This window comes from Tilletiaria anomala (genome assembly GCF_000711695.1).
Source record: "Tilletiaria anomala UBC 951 chromosome Unknown K437scaffold_191, whole genome shotgun sequence".
NCBI lineage: Eukaryota > Fungi > Basidiomycota > Exobasidiomycetes > Georgefischeriales > Tilletiariaceae > Tilletiaria > Tilletiaria anomala.
The window spans coordinates 1-14,597 of record NW_013546831.1 but is presented as its reverse complement, the minus strand read 5'-3'; the positions used below and the strand labels follow the sequence as shown (position 1 = coordinate 14,597).

Genomic DNA, 14,597 nt, shown 5'->3' with positions numbered 1-14,597 from the left:
GTACGCACCTTCGGCCATGGGAGCAGCGTATGCTCAGATCATCTCGTATGCCGACCTGAGTGACGACAGCACCGACGGGCAGTACATTTGCCACAACGTTGTCTCGAGCAGCGCCTGCACGGCGCCGGCGACACGCTACTTCTCACCTCAGTTCCTGGACGAATGGTTCGGCACATCTGGCACGTCGCGCTTGACTCCGGAATGGGTGACTGCGCGCGGCGAGGCGGAGCGCCGCTCGATCGAGGTGATCGACGCGCAGGACAAGCCGGCGATCCAGCGCGTTGCTCACCTCTCGGACATCCACCTCGATCCGCGCTACCTAATCGGTGCCGAGGCGGCCTGCACAAACGGCCAGTGCTGCCGCGCTGACTCTTGGAACAGCACTACCGCACCCAGCGGCCCTCCTGCCAGCGCGTTCACCACGGACGGCAACGTGGAGCTCAGCCTGCAGCCGCAGAACATCAGCCAGCCCGCTGTGTACTGGGGCGCGTACAAGTGCGACTCACCCTGGGGCCTCGTGGCGAACACGCTGAGCAGCGTCAAGGAGGTCATCACCAGCGACACAACTGCGTACCGCAAACGCGCAATGGGTGACCGCAGCGCGCTTGCGAAGCGTGCAATGTCTAACAAGCTTGCATTCAGCTTGTTCACTGGGTGAGACGGACATGAGATCTTGTGGCGCTGTACAGACCAGCGAAGGCAGCCAGCTGACCCAGTACCTTTTTCGTGTGACCCTCCTTCAGCGACATGGTCACGCACGAAAGCGGCGCGGCGTGGCACCTGACACGCTCGCTCGTGTGGTACGTGCAGCAGGCAATCTTTGACTCTTTCGCGCGCTGGCTTGGGCCAGGACCGGTCTACAGCGCCATCGGCAACCACGACTCCGTTCCCAGCGACTTTGCATCGCCTAACAGCTTGCTAGATGGACGCGGCAAGCAGTTTAGCTGGGATTGGAACAATGTCGCAAGGCTATTCAGAACGGAAGGTTGGATCACCGACCCGAAAAAATTAAAGGAGGTCAAGACGCACTACGCAGGGTACTCGGTCAAGCACAGTGATGATCTGAGGATCATCACGCTGAACACGGACATGTGGTACAAGTGAGTATATGCGCTCGCTTCCATGCGTAATGTATTTATTGGGCATGTACTGAAAAGGCCCCACTATCACCATTTGAACCTGTCAGGGGCAACTACTTCAATTTTATCAACACGAGCAACCCAGACTCTAGCAACATGCTGCGTTTCCTGACCGATGAGCTCGTCAAGGCGGAAGCTGCCAATGAGAAGGTCTGGATCATCGGCCACGTTTTGACCGGGTGGTCTGGCACCAACGGCCTCAAGGACCCCACGAACCTTTTCTACCAGATTGTCGAGCGCTTCTCGCCGTATACCATCAGGGGTATTTTCTTTGGGCATACGCACGAGGATCAGTTCAGCGTTATGTAAGTCCCTGTTCGAGGCTGTCATGTTTGCCGGGGTAAGAGTGCCCGAAGCTGACGCCGAACCTTGCATACGCTGGCGCTCGGCAGGTACGCCAAGAACGGTACAACACGTGCAACGGTGGACGCGCTGAACGTGGCTTACATGGGTCCCTCTATCACCCCAGGTAAGCTATGGTGCTCGTCGAGCTGCTCGCCAACATGGCCGCTACGAAGTATTGACTGTGTGACCCTTCGCGCACACCTCCGCGCATCAGGCACGAACGTGAATCCATCCTTCCGCATTTACGACGTCGACCCTTTGACCTGGCAGGTGCTCGACTACCATCAGTACTACACGCAAGCTGCGGATTTCCTGACGTTGCCACATAGCGGGCACGGACCGGTGTGGTCGCTGCTGTACTCTGCACGCGCGACATTCGGCAATTTCAGCGCGTCGGTCGCCGCGGGCAGCTACACAGCGCCGGTGCAGCTCAACGAGGACAACCTGTGGCCGCAGGATGTGCCGCTGAACGGATCCTACTGGGCCGCCGTGACTGACGAGATGAGCGCGCGGCCTGAACTCGTCACGCTGCACACGCGCCTCAGCGGACGGAACTCTCCGCGCTCACCGACGTGCACGGAGGCAGCGTGCATCGCAGCGAAGATCTGCTACATGCGCAGCGGCAGTAGCCCACTCGGCCAGGAGTGCCCGCAGGGCTTCGATTCGGTCCAGTCGGGAACTTATCACTAGAGGGTGCGATGTATTTTTTGTGTTGGGTTGTGTTGCAGCGAGCAGTGCATTATTCATCAAGAGAACAGAACGAAATAGTAATGTATTCGCGGACGCGAAATTAGAAGCGGTCTTCACATTGCAATTTTCTAATCTGCAAAGTCGTCAGGGTGCTCAAAGTAGTACGAGACTGTGTTCCGGAGCGAAGGTGAAAAGGGAGATGAGCGAAAGGACACGGAACCTAGTGTGCAGATGCAGACAACGACATACCAGCAAGCTCGACATTCTTGCCACACGCAAAGTAAACCTCGATCGCCTTGTCCTGTGGCACACCCATGGCGGTGATGGTGCCGATGTTGTCGCGATCCTCTTGGCCGAGGCTGTCGAACGACGGGATCTCAATTTCCTCTCCAGGGCCGCCATCCCCGCCGTTCATGCCTTGCAAAAGGCTGAGCACGGCCGCAGGATTCGCCTGAAGTGCCACGGCGAGCTGCGGGTTCTGCTGCGCGATCGCTTGCACGAGCGGCTGCAGAGCCGCGGGGTTCTCCTGCGCGAGACTCCGCAGCTGTTGCAGCATGGCCGGGTTGCTCAGATCGATCATCTCGCCTCCTTGTTCGTCATCCTCGCCACCAAGTCCGCCTGCTCCTTCCGCTCCAGCTCCTCCTCGTCGGCCCCCTTGCGCTTGCGCTGCAGCTGCTTCGAACAGGTTGCCTCCGCGAGCTGGCTGTGCCTGCCCACCTGCGGCCCCAGCTCCAGCTCCAGCCCCTGCGCTGGCTGCAGCAGATCCAGCCGCAGGTGCGGCGCTTGCCGCAGGTTGGTCGAGACCTTCAGGGATGCCCTAGTCTCAGATGAAATAGTAAACCATGGTCAGCTTTGCGTTACTCACGGGGGCTAAGCAGGCGAGGCATGCCGCCTCTCGACTCACAGTCATGAGATATTCGACGGCGCGGTCAGGGTTGTTAAAGCTAGCCCTCATGGCTCTCTCGACCTGCGGCCGCTCGAAGCCCATCTCCATCATGCTCTGAATCGCCCTCTCTAGCTCGGGTCCGCGCACTGCCACAGATCAGATGAAACCAGGCGGGGTCAGCGGCAGCCAAAGGGACCCATCGGTACCGTTGATGGCCTCACAGAATGAGCTAGAGTCGCCGGCAGAGGCCGCAGCGCCCTCACTGCCGGACTCTGTGGCTGCTGGTGTCTCGGAAACTGTGGAAGCAGCGGGTGCAGCACTCTCTGATGATGCGGGCGCTGCTGCTGCAGGAGCAGGTTCACCAGCTGCGGTAGAGGTGGATTCTGGCTCAGCGTCGGCCTTGGGTGGTGCGGCAGCGGTCGCTGACGATGACGCAGCTTCCGGCTTTGGTGCTTTGGGCTGCAGCCAGATCAAAGGGAAAAAGAGGGAAGTGCAAAGTTCACTCAGTAGTTGCATTCATCTGGTTTGGTATGCAAAAGGCCTTACCTTGGACACCATGCTGACAAGAAAGTCTTTCTCCTTGATGTTACAGTCCTGGATTGTTTTGTCATCGGCCAAGACCTTGCCGGAAAAGATGATCTTCTGGTTCTCGAGCGGGTGGCCTTTAATGTCCTTGATCTTTTGCTTGACCGCCGCGATCTGGCAGGAGCATATTGAGCAGGGAATATATCAGCCAGATGCGCACTTTTGTGTACAGGCAGAGGGCCCCATGGCCTCTTCTCTCGCTGCGACGATCCATGAGGAGCAGGTGTGCGTGCACACGCGAAGGACTGACCGTGTCGCTTGGCTGGACATCCACCTGGAAGTTGCCGCCCGTGAGGGCCTTAACTGTGACAAGCATCTTAGCTGCAGGACAGCGGGGATGACGCGGGTGGATATCGCCTGATTTCTTCTGTAGGATGCTGCTTCAAGGCGTGCTTTGGCAGTTTGAGCTGCTTGAGATTGGAATTGTTGATGAGGGGTGTTGGTCTCCAAAGCGAGGATTTGGTTGGCGACACGCAAGCTGTGTCATTTGATTCCATTCACTTCTGGTGACCACAGTGGCCTCGTGCCGGTATGCGGAACGTTGCCGTGCGGCAGTCAAAGTGTTCCCGCCGCCATCCTCGCCTCGCCGGCTGGTGGATCTGAGGTAGCGAGCGCGGCCGCTTGACTTGAATTCAAATGCACTTACCGTGAAGCCACTCACCTCGCCCCCCTGTCCGGATACGAGTAGAAGCTAACAGCAAGCATACTTTTCAATGCCCCAGCACTTTGCCCAAATTTGCCCACTCCTTCCACTGCCGCCGCCGCACTCGAGGAAGCAAGAGCGAGCCGATCAGGTGCTCACTTTTGCACCACGTCCAACATGGATCACGGTGGTATGGATCACGGTGGCAAGGGTCACGGGGGCATGGACATGTCACCGACGGCGTGCAAGATGGTCATGATATGGGACTGGTCTGTGCCGACGGCCGACGTGTGCGTCGTTTTTTCCTCCTGGCGGATCCGCAATCAGAGCGACTTCATCCTCTCTGTGCTCGCCATCGTCTTCCTCGGCGCGCTGTGTGAATGGCTGCGTCTCTTCATCCGCAGCTGCGATCAGGGGTTCGCGGACGCAATAAGCTCGGGAAGCGCTAGGACGCCACACCGGGGAAGAGCTAGCGTCCTCCCGAGCAACTTGGCAGACTCATCCTCGGGCAGCGACATTTCCACCTCTATCGGCGATGGGCGCGGCCTACTAAATCGCTCTAAACCCAAGGGCAAGTCTCTCCGTAAAGCTGGCGGTGCAAAGTCACTCATAGGGATGTGAGTAAGATGGCTGTCTCAGGAGAGAACATCGACTAACGGAACTCATCGCTGCTGTTTCATCTGACTCCACTCGTCTAGTCGGCCCCTGCCCATATCACGAGCATCACAGCTGCAACGGTCGATACTCTACGGCGCCAGTGTCTTTCTCTCCTTCTTCCTAATGCTAGTCTTCATGACGTACAATTTTTACCTCATCGGAGCGATCGTCTTCGGTAAGTGTAAGCCGGCGGGGACTGTATGGGGCGTGCGCTAACGATCGGGATGACTCATTGACCGACCTTGCGTGGGCAGGAGCTATTCTCGGCCACTACCTCTTCAATCGGGATCTCGCCCAGCAAAGTAGGCTCAGCCTTCTCGGTGATCGAGGCGCAGCTTGCCATTGAAATAATGAAATTGATCAGCAACTCAAAACTTCTTGGCCGCAGCGTCGCGACATTTGCCAAGCAACCATCACGCATTTCTCCACTCAAACGATCTTCTGCACATCTAGTCACCATCGCACGTAGCTTAACCACTTGTGTACTTGTATGAATTCCAGGCATTCTTCTATGTTTTATTTCTTCACAAACATGTACAGGCCTGCAAGCACCACAGGGAAGAGGTCAGCAAGCTCCACCATCGACGGCCCGGTGCTCACCAGGACGCACTTGTTCGATATGGCTACATGCAGCAGAGTAAGGATTGACGGACGATTAGCATCGGGTTGACACACAAGCAGAATGCAACGAGCAAGGTGAAGGCTCACATATTCAAAAATGCCCTTCTCCTTGTCGATCCACCGCCTTCCGAGCGCCTCGTCCTCAGCGTCGAAAATGGCATCGAGCCCGCGCTTGACATCTGCCTGAACTTCGGGCGGGAGCAGCGTGATGTAGCTCTTGCTCAACACGCGCTCATGCACGCCCTCCATCGTGGTCGGGATGACACGTGTGACGTGGATCTCTGGAAGAGGCTCGAAGAGCTCACTATAAGCTGGAACGTCGTACATCGCCTTCCATTTCATTTGGCGGTCTGGGCAGGTGGTTTGTGTTGGGAGAAAGAACGCATTAGCACGGGAGTCTGCCTCCATATCCGAAGCAGAGGCGGAAGATTGGTCAGCTCACACTGCGGCGCCCCACCCTCGTACGCTTCAAAGCAGTCCCTGGCCCTAGCGACCCATCTAGCCGCGTCGCGATCCTCGATGTTCCAGAGCAGCGCCAGCACGCCACCCGTGCGCAGGGTGCTCGCAATCTCGCGCAGCGCCGCGTCAAAGTCCAGGCACCAATGCCACGCTTGTGCGATGAGCACCAGGTCGTTGGCGTTCGTGCCGGCCCTGTGCGCGAACGCATCGAACGCACCGTCGGCGATGGTCACACCGCCGTGCAGTTGCTGCTGCTGCGTCAGCTCGCGCAGGCGCGGTACCAGGTTGTCGAGCACAGACTTTTGGAAGTGCGCTCGCATGCCATCAGACGGCTCGAAGCCTTGATATTGCTCAATTTTGAACGCAGGCGTCTGATTTTCAACCTGTGAAGCGGCAGCACGCCCTAATAGTGCCCCCGTGGAGATGCCAGTGCCCGGGCCGAGCTCGATGACTTTCAGGCTTTCTCTCCCAGGTGCCGCGAGAATCTTGTCAATCACCTCATCTGGATCTGCAAAGTCAGCCACGAGGTGTTGGGTGCCAGGTCAGAGCACGATTCACAATTTTTAGGGGGGGGGGGAAGGAAAGAAGACGACCAACGAACATGATGGCCTCGCACGGTCGTACAGGCCCGAAGCGCCGCTTGTGTCAAAGCCCGAGCGCGCAACCTGATGGATCTTGATCTCCTGGCGCTCCTTTCCTGCCGCAGGGAAGGAGGATGCGGACATGGTCAAGGAGTGGAGGGCACTGAAGTTGGATGTCTCTGATGATGCTGGGGATCGATAGATGTGCGGCTGGGACGCCTGGCAAAGCAAGATGCTCGCGCCTCCTGATGAAGTTCGACGGAAGCCCTGAAGTGCCGGAATGCGCAGCATCGGAATGAACACGGCAGGCAATCTCAGGCTAGCCGACAAAGGAAGTGCTAAACGTCAACGATTCGATGGCAGATCCTCGCTCTACCCTTCATGTATTAAATACTTTTGCCCCAAGTTGGCTTTGATTGCAGATCGAACTCAAAAAGCTCATCATCAGGTCCCCGGGTGAAAGCCTCTGCAGTTGTCGAGTCACACGAGCAGGTGCACCGCACGCTGCAACGAAGAAGGATCTCGCTCCTAGTAAAGGTGTCTGTCTGGCACCGTGCGGATACTATGCGCATTGTTTTGGAGGGGTTCCAAACGTCGAGTGAGGCCTGAACGAGATGGGATGGAGATCCGACAAGTCCGACGTTGCGCACAGCCCGAGAAAAACGCGAGCCGAAGAGTCGAGCCGTGATCGCAGGCACGATGCGGTTTGGCGTGCGAGACGCGGGTACCACACACGAGGAGGCCCACGATGGAAATAAAAACTAGGGCTACCATGTTGTCCCTCCTCTCTCGTGCGAGAGTTGAATCCCTCAGGGAGTGGCGTGCTCCGCGACTGCCGCCCCTGTGCACCACACTGGGCATCTATGGCGAATGCATCCTTTCCCGAATGGTTGCTGTGGGTGAGCCAAGAGAGAGAGAGCAGGGGTTGATAGCACCTCAGCATGCTTGCAGTAAATGTCAATGTCGATGTCGTGTGACCATCAATGAGATGCAATGGCCCAAAGCAATGCTTCTATTTTTTCTTTTCTTGCTTTTTTTCTTTCTCACCACACACCCCATGCAGGCATCGTCTCTCTCTTCCACCTTGCAAGCGAGTGATATCCATCTCATCGCAGTGCAGTCATCGAGCCAGAACAGTGCAGCACCCCTACACAGCGGTGCCCCATTTCAGCATCCATCAAGCAACTCTGCAATCAATGACTTCCTCATGCTACCTCGAAGCAAGGGTCTTCGTCCTGCACTCAGCGGCCACACACAGCCCAAGTTCGAGTATGAATGCATCTTCATTGATCTCGAGGCCCACAGGCCAGACGAGGTCGTGGTGGAGATGAAGCCCATGGCATCTGGTGACTATATCCCATCCGCCTGCTGCTCACCGCAGACCTTCGTCCCTTCCCCCTTACCCCCGCAAGCCCGATGTACCGTACACGCCGCCCTTGCGCCGCGTCTATGGACAATCACTTTACAACCACATCGACTTGGGGCGTGGCGACCGGTGTGCTTCCCAGCACCTTCCCCGTCATTCTCGACCACGGAGGTGCCAGCGTCATCCATTGCATCCCACCCAACTACAAGGGCTCAGAGCTGCAAGGTCGCGATGCTGTCCTACGCGGTGCCAGCAGCGCATTTGCGCCTCGTCCAACTTGCGGCCCGTCTAAATTCTCGGCACCGAGATGGTCAGCGTCAGGGAGCACGAGCTTTTACATGGGCGGCTCCAGCAAGAAGGTCCGCACAGACGTCTTCATGCAATGCTTGATGAGCGAGTACGCCATGTTGCCCGCTGAAATTGTGTGTCTGAGCGCGGGGGCTGCATGTGCTGTATGAGAGCAAAGAACAGCGCCGAGTCACATCCAGTCTACATCTTTGACTGATGTTGATGGCGAACGGTTGCACATGGCAGGCGTCGGCACAGTCGTGAATAACCTCTAACCATGATTGGCCACTCAGTGCAGTGGAATAAGCTGCCGCACTGGGACACGCGCGGTGATGTCTAGCTTCCTGTGGAGTACGCAGACACGAAGTCCACGACATCCACCTGCATCATCGAACTCGGCGGCATGGGCTTCGCTTCATTGGCCGGCGCCACACCGTGCAACTTCGATACGGTCATCATCTTCAACCTGGTCGATGACCGGATCGCACTCGCCCAGAAACACAGCACGACGCATACCATAAGCATCAGGCAGGCAGATGAGGTGGTCAAGGAGATAAAGGCGCTCACCCTTGGCAGTGCCGGCGTCCAGTGCGTCTTCGAGGCGACCAGCGTGCCCAGGGTGTGCAGGACGGCCTGGAAGCTCGAACGCCTGGCTCGCGCGTCACGCAGGTCGGCGTGCTGCCGCTCGATGCCACTATCTCCATCCCGATGAACGCCGCATTTGCCACGAACCGAACGTGAATGCCTGGACTTTCAGATGGGGCCTCTGCGAAGTAGGAACAGCTTCCGAAGACGCAAGGGCGAGTATGTAGCTGGTCAACCAATCTGTGTGCTGTGTATTGCAGCTGACGGCAGTGCTCAAAGGAGAGACGACCTCGCCGTCGCTCACGCCGTGCATCGTCACCTTCTTCACGAGCCGCCACTTTGACTTCATCACGGACATCGCTAAGACGTACAAGCCGAGTGAGATGGAGCAGGCGCTGGCAGGCCGACATGCCTACAAGAAAATCAAGCCCTAATCGTTTGAAGGTGAGTTGAAAGCGACGCAGACGAAAGCTGGCGCCTGAGCAACGCAGGAGCGCGTTTGTGGAGCGCAAGAGATACAGTCTCAATGCAACGCCGTCACAGCACGGCGATGAGATGGGATAGAGCACTGAATATGCACAAAAGACGCAGCAGGATGAGAAGTAAATACACAAACGGAACCCATAGCGTCCGTAACGTGAGACCGAGACCAACCGGGCCATGCAAGCGCCAGCTCGTACGTCAAAAGATCTTGCTGTAAAGGATAAGCAGTATGAGCAACACCAGGACGGTGATAATGCCTGCTGTGACGATTTTTTGGCGTTTTGCTCTGCGAGGGGGTGTCGTAGTGGTTCATCACAGAGCAAGTCGGAGAGCGTACGTTAGAACGGCATCCATTTAGACCAGTTGGTATGAACGGACAAGGGTCGGGAGGAAGGGGCAAGGGCAATCGTCAGTCATAAGAATCACAAGCTACACACACAGGGAGTGTGCTGTGTAGAAGCACTGGTGGCGGTTCGGCACACTCACTGACGAATCATCTTGGTCAGCGTCCTAGACGACCTGTCGATGCTGCCATCCGCCTCACGCAGTGTATCTCTAGCATTTTCGATCTGTTCCCGTTGGCTTCGGAGATCCCGTAGGATGTCGGCGCCCAGGGTCTCTGTCTCCAGTGCGATGCGATTGCTCTCGTCCAGTCGTCGGCTGCCATCCTCAAGGCGCGCCGTGCCTTGCAGGAGCCGTTGTCGCTGCAGAACCGGGTCGTTACTGCCGGCGCCGGCTTCGAGGTCGCCACCGGATTCACCAAAGGCATGTGGATCGTACGCTGAGCGACTCCCTGAGAATGCGGTTAGAGTACCACTCTGCCAGAAGCACGTGAAGCATTTCAGCCGAACCAAGGTATTTACAAGACTGACATGCCGAGGTAGGGCATGATGCGCCGTGAAACACGTACAATCTCTTTCTTTAGCTTCTCGAGGTCCGTCTTGGCTTCGCGGACCTTGAGCGCGTACCGGCTCTTGATACTCTGTGGGAAGTTCTGCAGCTCGATGTCCATCTGACCTAGCACCTCGTCCGCTTCGTCGGCCTCCATCTGCGCCCGGCGGAGCGACGCCTTGCGTGCCTCCCCCGTAGCATTGTCTGTGCCCGTGTGCTGCAGCTTACTGCGGATCGACTCGGTCAGCGATGCAAAGTCCGATGCGTACGACTCGAACAGATCCGCCATGGTGGGCTACTAAAGGCGGGCAGAGCGGTTACTAGCGTTGCGTTGCGATGCGATGGGCGGCCCCCTTTTTGAGCCGTGCGTGCAGTGTAGGCCAGCCAGGATATGCGGAAGTCCTCCGGTAGACAAAATAAGCTGGTGCGGCTTCTGATCGAGAGCGCTGTCTGACAGTGTCGCTTTGTGTATGAATTCAATATGAACAGAGGCTGACCGAGAGTTGCGGTGCGAGACATGAGGATGAAAGGTGTTGGACATCGCAGCGCTGCGATGAGTGACGACGCGCACCACCGTGAAATGTAAGCATGTGTTGAGAAAAGGTCAACATACAATAACCCTAACCCTAACACTTGGCGGCACACTCAAACTAATCCGTCACAAACCTCACCTTAACCGATTATCTGCTCCGTTAGCCAGAATCGTCTTGGGCCCAGCTCTCTTCAAGATTTGTGCTGCTCGCATCACAGTCCACGGGCATCGTTGGACGGCCGTGCAGCCGATCAACCATGCAACATAAGTCAAACACTAGAGCAGGACTGGCGGTAATGGGGATGGCAGGGAGCCAGAGATGCTTCTAGGCCAGTTGTACCCTCGCACTTTGCGCAGCTCACACGCTTGAGATCGCGCGTCATGGCGGCTCTATCCCAGCAGCAATATCATCAGCAGAGTGCACCACTGGTCACGGCATCCGACCAGGAGGCCCATACTCCGCTTGCAGTGCCTCGCGATGATATTGCAATGGAAGCACCCGAAGAGCTGGAGACGGGCATGTCAGACTTTTCGTTTGTCGCATCAGATTGCTCTGTTCTCCTCGATCGACGTTCGTACTGGCGACTCTTCGTACGCCATCTGCTCTCCCTGCTCCCTGCACTCTCACTCGTGATCGCCCTCGCCTTCGCAGCGCACCATGTACCCTGCGAGCTACCCTTGCAAAACAGCACGGGCGAAGACACCGTGGCTCGCTGCGATGAAGCGTTGCACACGGGTCTGACTCTCGCGGCGTCGCTCATCGGTGGCGTCGCTTGGCTTGCAGCATGGAGCCTGCGCTCGGCAAGCTGGCTCATCGCCTCGTACTTTGCAGCATTCCCCCACGTCGGGTACGCAGAGATCGACCCGATCGCCACGTCGCTTGTATCCATCTTCATCCGCACAGCGTGCATTGAGGCACTTCGGCTTTGTTCCCTCGCGGTCGGCTATGGGCTCTTCATCGCAGAGGCCACCATCAACCCAAAGGTGGCTGATCATTCTCTGGTGCCCGCTGATGTAGCATTTGCCGCAACAGACGAGTTCGCTTACTCTACTATGCGGCTTCACGACGCCTTTGTGTTACGAGCACGCGACCCGCGCTTCAGCATCGCGATATGGGTATCTTTCGGCTGGGCTGTGGCCGAAACGGCTATCGGCTGCGTACAAATTCTGCAGCAACTGTCGCTCTACGCTTCGCCACTAGAAGTGCCGCTGAGATCATCTTCCATCTTGCCTGTCGTCCTGGCACCGGCAAACACATTGAGCCCAAAGCCGCTTCGCGCACCACCGCGTTGGCCCGCGCCTGCTGGGCGACAGCAGCGCGGCGGGCTCGATTCAAGTGTGGACACCGTTCTGCGAGGCAGCGCGACAGGGGATGGTAAGGCAGGTAAAAATGACGGCGCAGCTGCGCTCTCCTTGAACCTTTCGTGCAACGAGGAGACGGGCGCTATCCCCGCGAGCCTGCCATCACCAAAGCTGGCACCCGCCACTGAAGACCCGTCCGCACAACTCCAGCATGCGAGGGATGAGCTGGCGCGATTGACACGCCGCGACATACCGCAGTACGGCGCAGCGGACGGGGCGGCCGCTTCGACGTCTGGTGCCATTGCGACACCGGCCGCTGACCAAGGCACCACACATCCATGCAAGGCTGCTGCGCCTGCGATCCTAGTGGGAAACCTCATCGGCGACGAGGCGCAGTCGTCGCATAGTGCACAGCTCATCACCAGCCCTGTGCAAGCAGCAGACACTGATGGCAGGACGTGGAAAGGAGAATATGAAGACGAAGATGAAGAGGAGGAAGCGGAGCTACCAGAATTGGACGCTGATGAAATTGAAGAGGAGCGATTTGAAGAGCTACTGCGCAGACGGCAGCGGGATGAATTGGAGGACACGCTGGGCGTGCCATTACCGGATGTGCCCGTCACGCTCTGTCTGCTCTGGCGAGTCGATGGCGTCCTCTTCAATCTGGGTGCTTCGGTGAGTACGGTTGTCGGCCTCCACAACATGTTGCTGCTGTTACTAATCCCCACAAATCCCGCCTCGCACCCGAAAGCTTATCATCGCAGCAGCACTGGCCCGAGGTCAAGGACCTCTACACGTCCGTCCGTTGCATTCTGCATTGACTTCAAGCTTACAAGCCCCTCAGCATGGCGACGATGCGCACAGCGTACCCCTGCTGCCGGAATTGCACACGTACGCCACGAGCGTCGTCGTCATCTTTCTCGTACACAGTGCACTCAGCTCGATCTGGCAACTGAGCGTACCGCGCTTTGGTTTCGCGCTCGTCACTTACAGTTCGCTGATCATTGCGCTCGCGCTCGTGCTCATCGGCCTCGCGCAGTGGGGCGTGCTCGTTTGAGCATCGGCTCAACGTCCATCGTGACAAACTTATACACATGTATAGTACGAACAGCTTGTGCGTTCCAAGCATCAATCAGTACGAGTGTATACCATGCAATCCGCAGTACAATTGGTGTAGAGAATGCAGACGACGCCAGTTGGGAATTGGCGCATCGCAGCTGCATATTTTTGAGCTCAGCAGAAATCACATCCTCATTTCTGGTACCGTTGAGCAGCAAGGATAATGGCCCGCAGACCCGGTATGGTCTTGTTCGTGTCTGGCGAAGCAACTACGGGCATTGCTGCTTCCCCTGCTCCTGCGCCTGTGACGCTATAGACGAAGCGTCAAACCACAAAACAGTCGGACGCCTCGGAGGAGTCCGAGCTCGGATCAGAACCAGAGTTGGAGTCATGGTCCGCGTGCAAGCGCGAGTCCGAGGGGGAGAATTGATCTTCCCCTTGCCTATCAGGTATATTTTTTGCCCTGCCCATGACCCTCCTTGATGTGGGCTGATGAACACGCCGCCAACTATCGGTCGGACGGATCGTGCGGACAGGTGATGCAGGGTGCCCAGCTCGCGTCATCGTGTACGCAGCGATGTACTGTTCTGGGCGGCGGCTATGCCTGCTTCCTATCCGATCCTCACGCGCGTCGATCGGCGAGGTGGTGGTGTAAATGAGATGGTGTGCAGTGGAGGAAGCAGCCAAGCTCTTGCTGTTGTGCCGGCTAGTGTAGTTGCTGCAACCGCTTACGCTGTTACTCTTGCGCTGGCCATCTTCGCCAACCGGATGCGCTTTGACTCATTCTGCGAGCTACGCGCTCCCCTTCGCAATCTTGCGTCGCTTTTGAGTCGGCAACAACGGCTTAGCCGGACCTATGTGGCGCTCGGCCAGGGCCCCAATTGAGCTTGCATCCGCGCCCAGGTCATCATCATCAGCGACAGAATCTGATTCCGAGATAAAGCTTGAGCTTGAGCTTGACCCCGAGTCAGACTCTTCTGCGGTTTCCTCTTCCTTGTCTTCTCTTGGGGTCGACATGGCGCTCTCAGACGATCCGCGCGAGGCGATACTGAGAATGGAGCTTTCGCGGCCGCCACGCTGCTGCTGTTGCTGTTGAGGTCTTTGCTTTGCCGAGCGCGTCACCCTGCTCAGCTCTCGCGTCAACTTGTTCGCTCTCAGTTTGGCATTCTCTTCCCTAAGCCGTTCCAGCTCTTCCCGCAGCATCGCATTCTCAGCTGTGAGCTTCTCGCACTTCGCTTCCACTTTCCGGTGGTCTTTGAGGTATTTGGCCGTCTGCTCCTGATTGTGTCGCTGTAGGACGCGGTACGACTGCGCTTGCAGCCGCTTAGCCTCTTTTCGTTCCTCGTCGTTGGCGTACTTGCGCGGCCGCCCGGGTGCCCCCTTGCGCCTCTGTGGCCCTACATCGAGAGTTTCGCCTTTGCCCTCTCCAGTTTCATCCTCCACATCCTCCTCGTCCTCTTCGTCCTCCTCTTCCACCTCGTCCTC

At 57.5% G+C, this 14,597-nt stretch overlaps 8 protein-coding genes across 8 annotated transcripts; 4 read left to right on the top strand and 4 right to left on the bottom strand.

The window, feature by feature from the left end:
* Positions 1-2,274, top strand: K437DRAFT_67526 (uncharacterized protein). The gene is made up of 5 exons (XM_013384435.1): positions 1-654; positions 744-1,100; positions 1,187-1,444; positions 1,532-1,608; positions 1,699-2,274. Exons 1-5 carry the CDS (start codon positions 17-19, stop codon positions 2,172-2,174), a joined length of 1,806 nt encoding a protein of 601 aa, XP_013239889.1. The 5' UTR covers positions 1-16; the 3' UTR covers positions 2,175-2,274.
* On the bottom strand, positions 2,187-4,034 carry K437DRAFT_260291 (UV excision repair protein Rad23). Its single transcript, XM_013384434.1, has 6 exons — positions 3,896-4,034; positions 3,607-3,759; positions 3,282-3,519; positions 3,079-3,206; positions 2,424-2,991; positions 2,187-2,343 (listed from the first exon to the last, which is right to left on the bottom strand). The coding sequence occupies exons 1-6, from the start codon at positions 3,959-3,961 to the stop codon at positions 2,303-2,305; spliced, it is 1,194 nt and encodes a 397-aa protein (XP_013239888.1). The 5' UTR covers positions 3,962-4,034; the 3' UTR covers positions 2,187-2,302.
* Positions 4,035-4,317: 283 nt separating this feature from the next.
* K437DRAFT_260290 (Ctr copper transporter) lies at positions 4,318-5,476 on the top strand. The gene is made up of 3 exons (XM_013384433.1): positions 4,318-4,905; positions 4,987-5,120; positions 5,200-5,476. The coding sequence occupies exons 1-3, from the start codon at positions 4,466-4,468 to the stop codon at positions 5,289-5,291; spliced, it is 666 nt and encodes a 221-aa protein (XP_013239887.1). The 5' UTR covers positions 4,318-4,465; the 3' UTR covers positions 5,292-5,476.
* K437DRAFT_260286 (uncharacterized protein) lies at positions 5,428-7,179 on the bottom strand. Its single transcript, XM_013384432.1, has 5 exons — positions 6,627-7,179; positions 6,009-6,533; positions 5,654-5,916; positions 5,556-5,568; positions 5,428-5,487 (listed from the first exon to the last, which is right to left on the bottom strand). Exons 1-5 carry the CDS (start codon positions 6,748-6,750, stop codon positions 5,462-5,464), a joined length of 951 nt encoding a protein of 316 aa, XP_013239886.1. The 5' UTR covers positions 6,751-7,179; the 3' UTR covers positions 5,428-5,461.
* Positions 7,180-7,469: 290 nt separating this feature from the next.
* K437DRAFT_296898 (uncharacterized protein) lies at positions 7,470-9,279 on the top strand (the record flags this gene model as incomplete). The annotated part of the gene is made up of 5 exons (XM_013384431.1): positions 7,470-7,505; positions 7,670-7,952; positions 7,988-8,394; positions 8,601-8,879; positions 9,106-9,279. 5 exons carry the CDS (start codon positions 7,470-7,472, stop codon positions 9,277-9,279), a joined length of 1,179 nt encoding a protein of 392 aa, XP_013239885.1.
* A 118-nt stretch (positions 9,280-9,397) lies between these two features.
* On the bottom strand, positions 9,398-10,742 carry K437DRAFT_260284 (V-snare-domain-containing protein). The gene is made up of 3 exons (XM_013384430.1): positions 10,239-10,742; positions 9,815-10,146; positions 9,398-9,614 (listed from the first exon to the last, which is right to left on the bottom strand). Exons 1-3 carry the CDS (start codon positions 10,506-10,508, stop codon positions 9,527-9,529), a joined length of 690 nt encoding a protein of 229 aa, XP_013239884.1. The 5' UTR covers positions 10,509-10,742; the 3' UTR covers positions 9,398-9,526.
* A 266-nt stretch (positions 10,743-11,008) lies between these two features.
* On the top strand, positions 11,009-13,212 carry K437DRAFT_260283 (uncharacterized protein). The gene is made up of 2 exons (XM_013384429.1): positions 11,009-12,728; positions 12,805-13,212. Exons 1-2 carry the CDS (start codon positions 11,133-11,135, stop codon positions 13,108-13,110), a joined length of 1,902 nt encoding a protein of 633 aa, XP_013239883.1. The 5' UTR covers positions 11,009-11,132; the 3' UTR covers positions 13,111-13,212.
* Positions 13,213-13,904: 692 nt separating this feature from the next.
* Positions 13,905-14,588, bottom strand: K437DRAFT_271263 (uncharacterized protein; the record flags this gene model as incomplete). The annotated part of the gene is made up of 1 exon (XM_013384428.1): positions 13,905-14,588. A coding segment is annotated over one exon (684 nt), but the record flags the coding sequence as incomplete, so codon positions are not given.
* Between the last annotated feature and the right edge of the window lie 9 nt (positions 14,589-14,597).

Coding starts and splice junctions, on each gene's coding strand:
- K437DRAFT_67526 (XM_013384435.1), top strand. CDS start 17: ATGGGAGCAGCGTATGCTCAGATCATCTCGTATGCCGACCTGAGTGAC. Junction 655..743: donor GCATTCAGCTTGTTCACTGG/GTGAGACGGACA, acceptor ACCCTCCTTCAG/CGACATGGTCACGCACGAAA. Junction 1,445..1,531: donor GAGGATCAGTTCAGCGTTAT/GTAAGTCCCTGT, acceptor GGCGCTCGGCAG/GTACGCCAAGAACGGTACAA.
- K437DRAFT_260291 (XM_013384434.1), bottom strand. CDS start 3,961: ATGCTTGTCACAGTTAAGGCCCTCACGGGCGGCAACTTCCAGGTGGAT. Junction 2,992..3,078: donor CCGTCGAATATCTCATGACT/GTGAGTCGAGAG, acceptor ATCTGAGACTAG/GGCATCCCTGAAGGTCTCGA. Junction 2,344..2,423: donor CAAGAATGTCGAGCTTGCTG/GTATGTCGTTGT, acceptor TCCGGAACACAG/TCTCGTACTACTTTGAGCAC.
- K437DRAFT_260290 (XM_013384433.1), top strand. CDS start 4,466: ATGGATCACGGTGGTATGGATCACGGTGGCAAGGGTCACGGGGGCATG. Junction 4,906..4,986: donor GCAAAGTCACTCATAGGGAT/GTGAGTAAGATG, acceptor CCACTCGTCTAG/TCGGCCCCTGCCCATATCAC. Junction 5,121..5,199: donor CATCGGAGCGATCGTCTTCG/GTAAGTGTAAGC, acceptor TTGCGTGGGCAG/GAGCTATTCTCGGCCACTAC.
- K437DRAFT_260286 (XM_013384432.1), bottom strand. CDS start 6,750: ATGTCCGCATCCTCCTTCCCTGCGGCAGGAAAGGAGCGCCAGGAGATC. Junction 6,534..6,626: donor CGACCGTGCGAGGCCATCAT/GTTCGTTGGTCG, acceptor CTGACTTTGCAG/ATCCAGATGAGGTGATTGAC. Junction 5,917..6,008: donor CGAGGGTGGGGCGCCGCAGT/GTGAGCTGACCA, acceptor CCACCTGCCCAG/ACCGCCAAATGAAATGGAAG.
- K437DRAFT_260284 (XM_013384430.1), bottom strand. CDS start 10,508: ATGGCGGATCTGTTCGAGTCGTACGCATCGGACTTTGCATCGCTGACC. Junction 10,147..10,238: donor AGAAGCTAAAGAAAGAGATT/GTACGTGTTTCA, acceptor TGCTTCTGGCAG/AGTGGTACTCTAACCGCATT. Junction 9,615..9,814: donor CTGACCAAGATGATTCGTCA/GTGAGTGTGCCG, acceptor ACCCCCTCGCAG/AGCAAAACGCCAAAAAATCG.
- K437DRAFT_260283 (XM_013384429.1), top strand. CDS start 11,133: ATGGCGGCTCTATCCCAGCAGCAATATCATCAGCAGAGTGCACCACTG. Junction 12,729..12,804: donor TCTTCAATCTGGGTGCTTCG/GTGAGTACGGTT, acceptor CGCACCCGAAAG/CTTATCATCGCAGCAGCACT.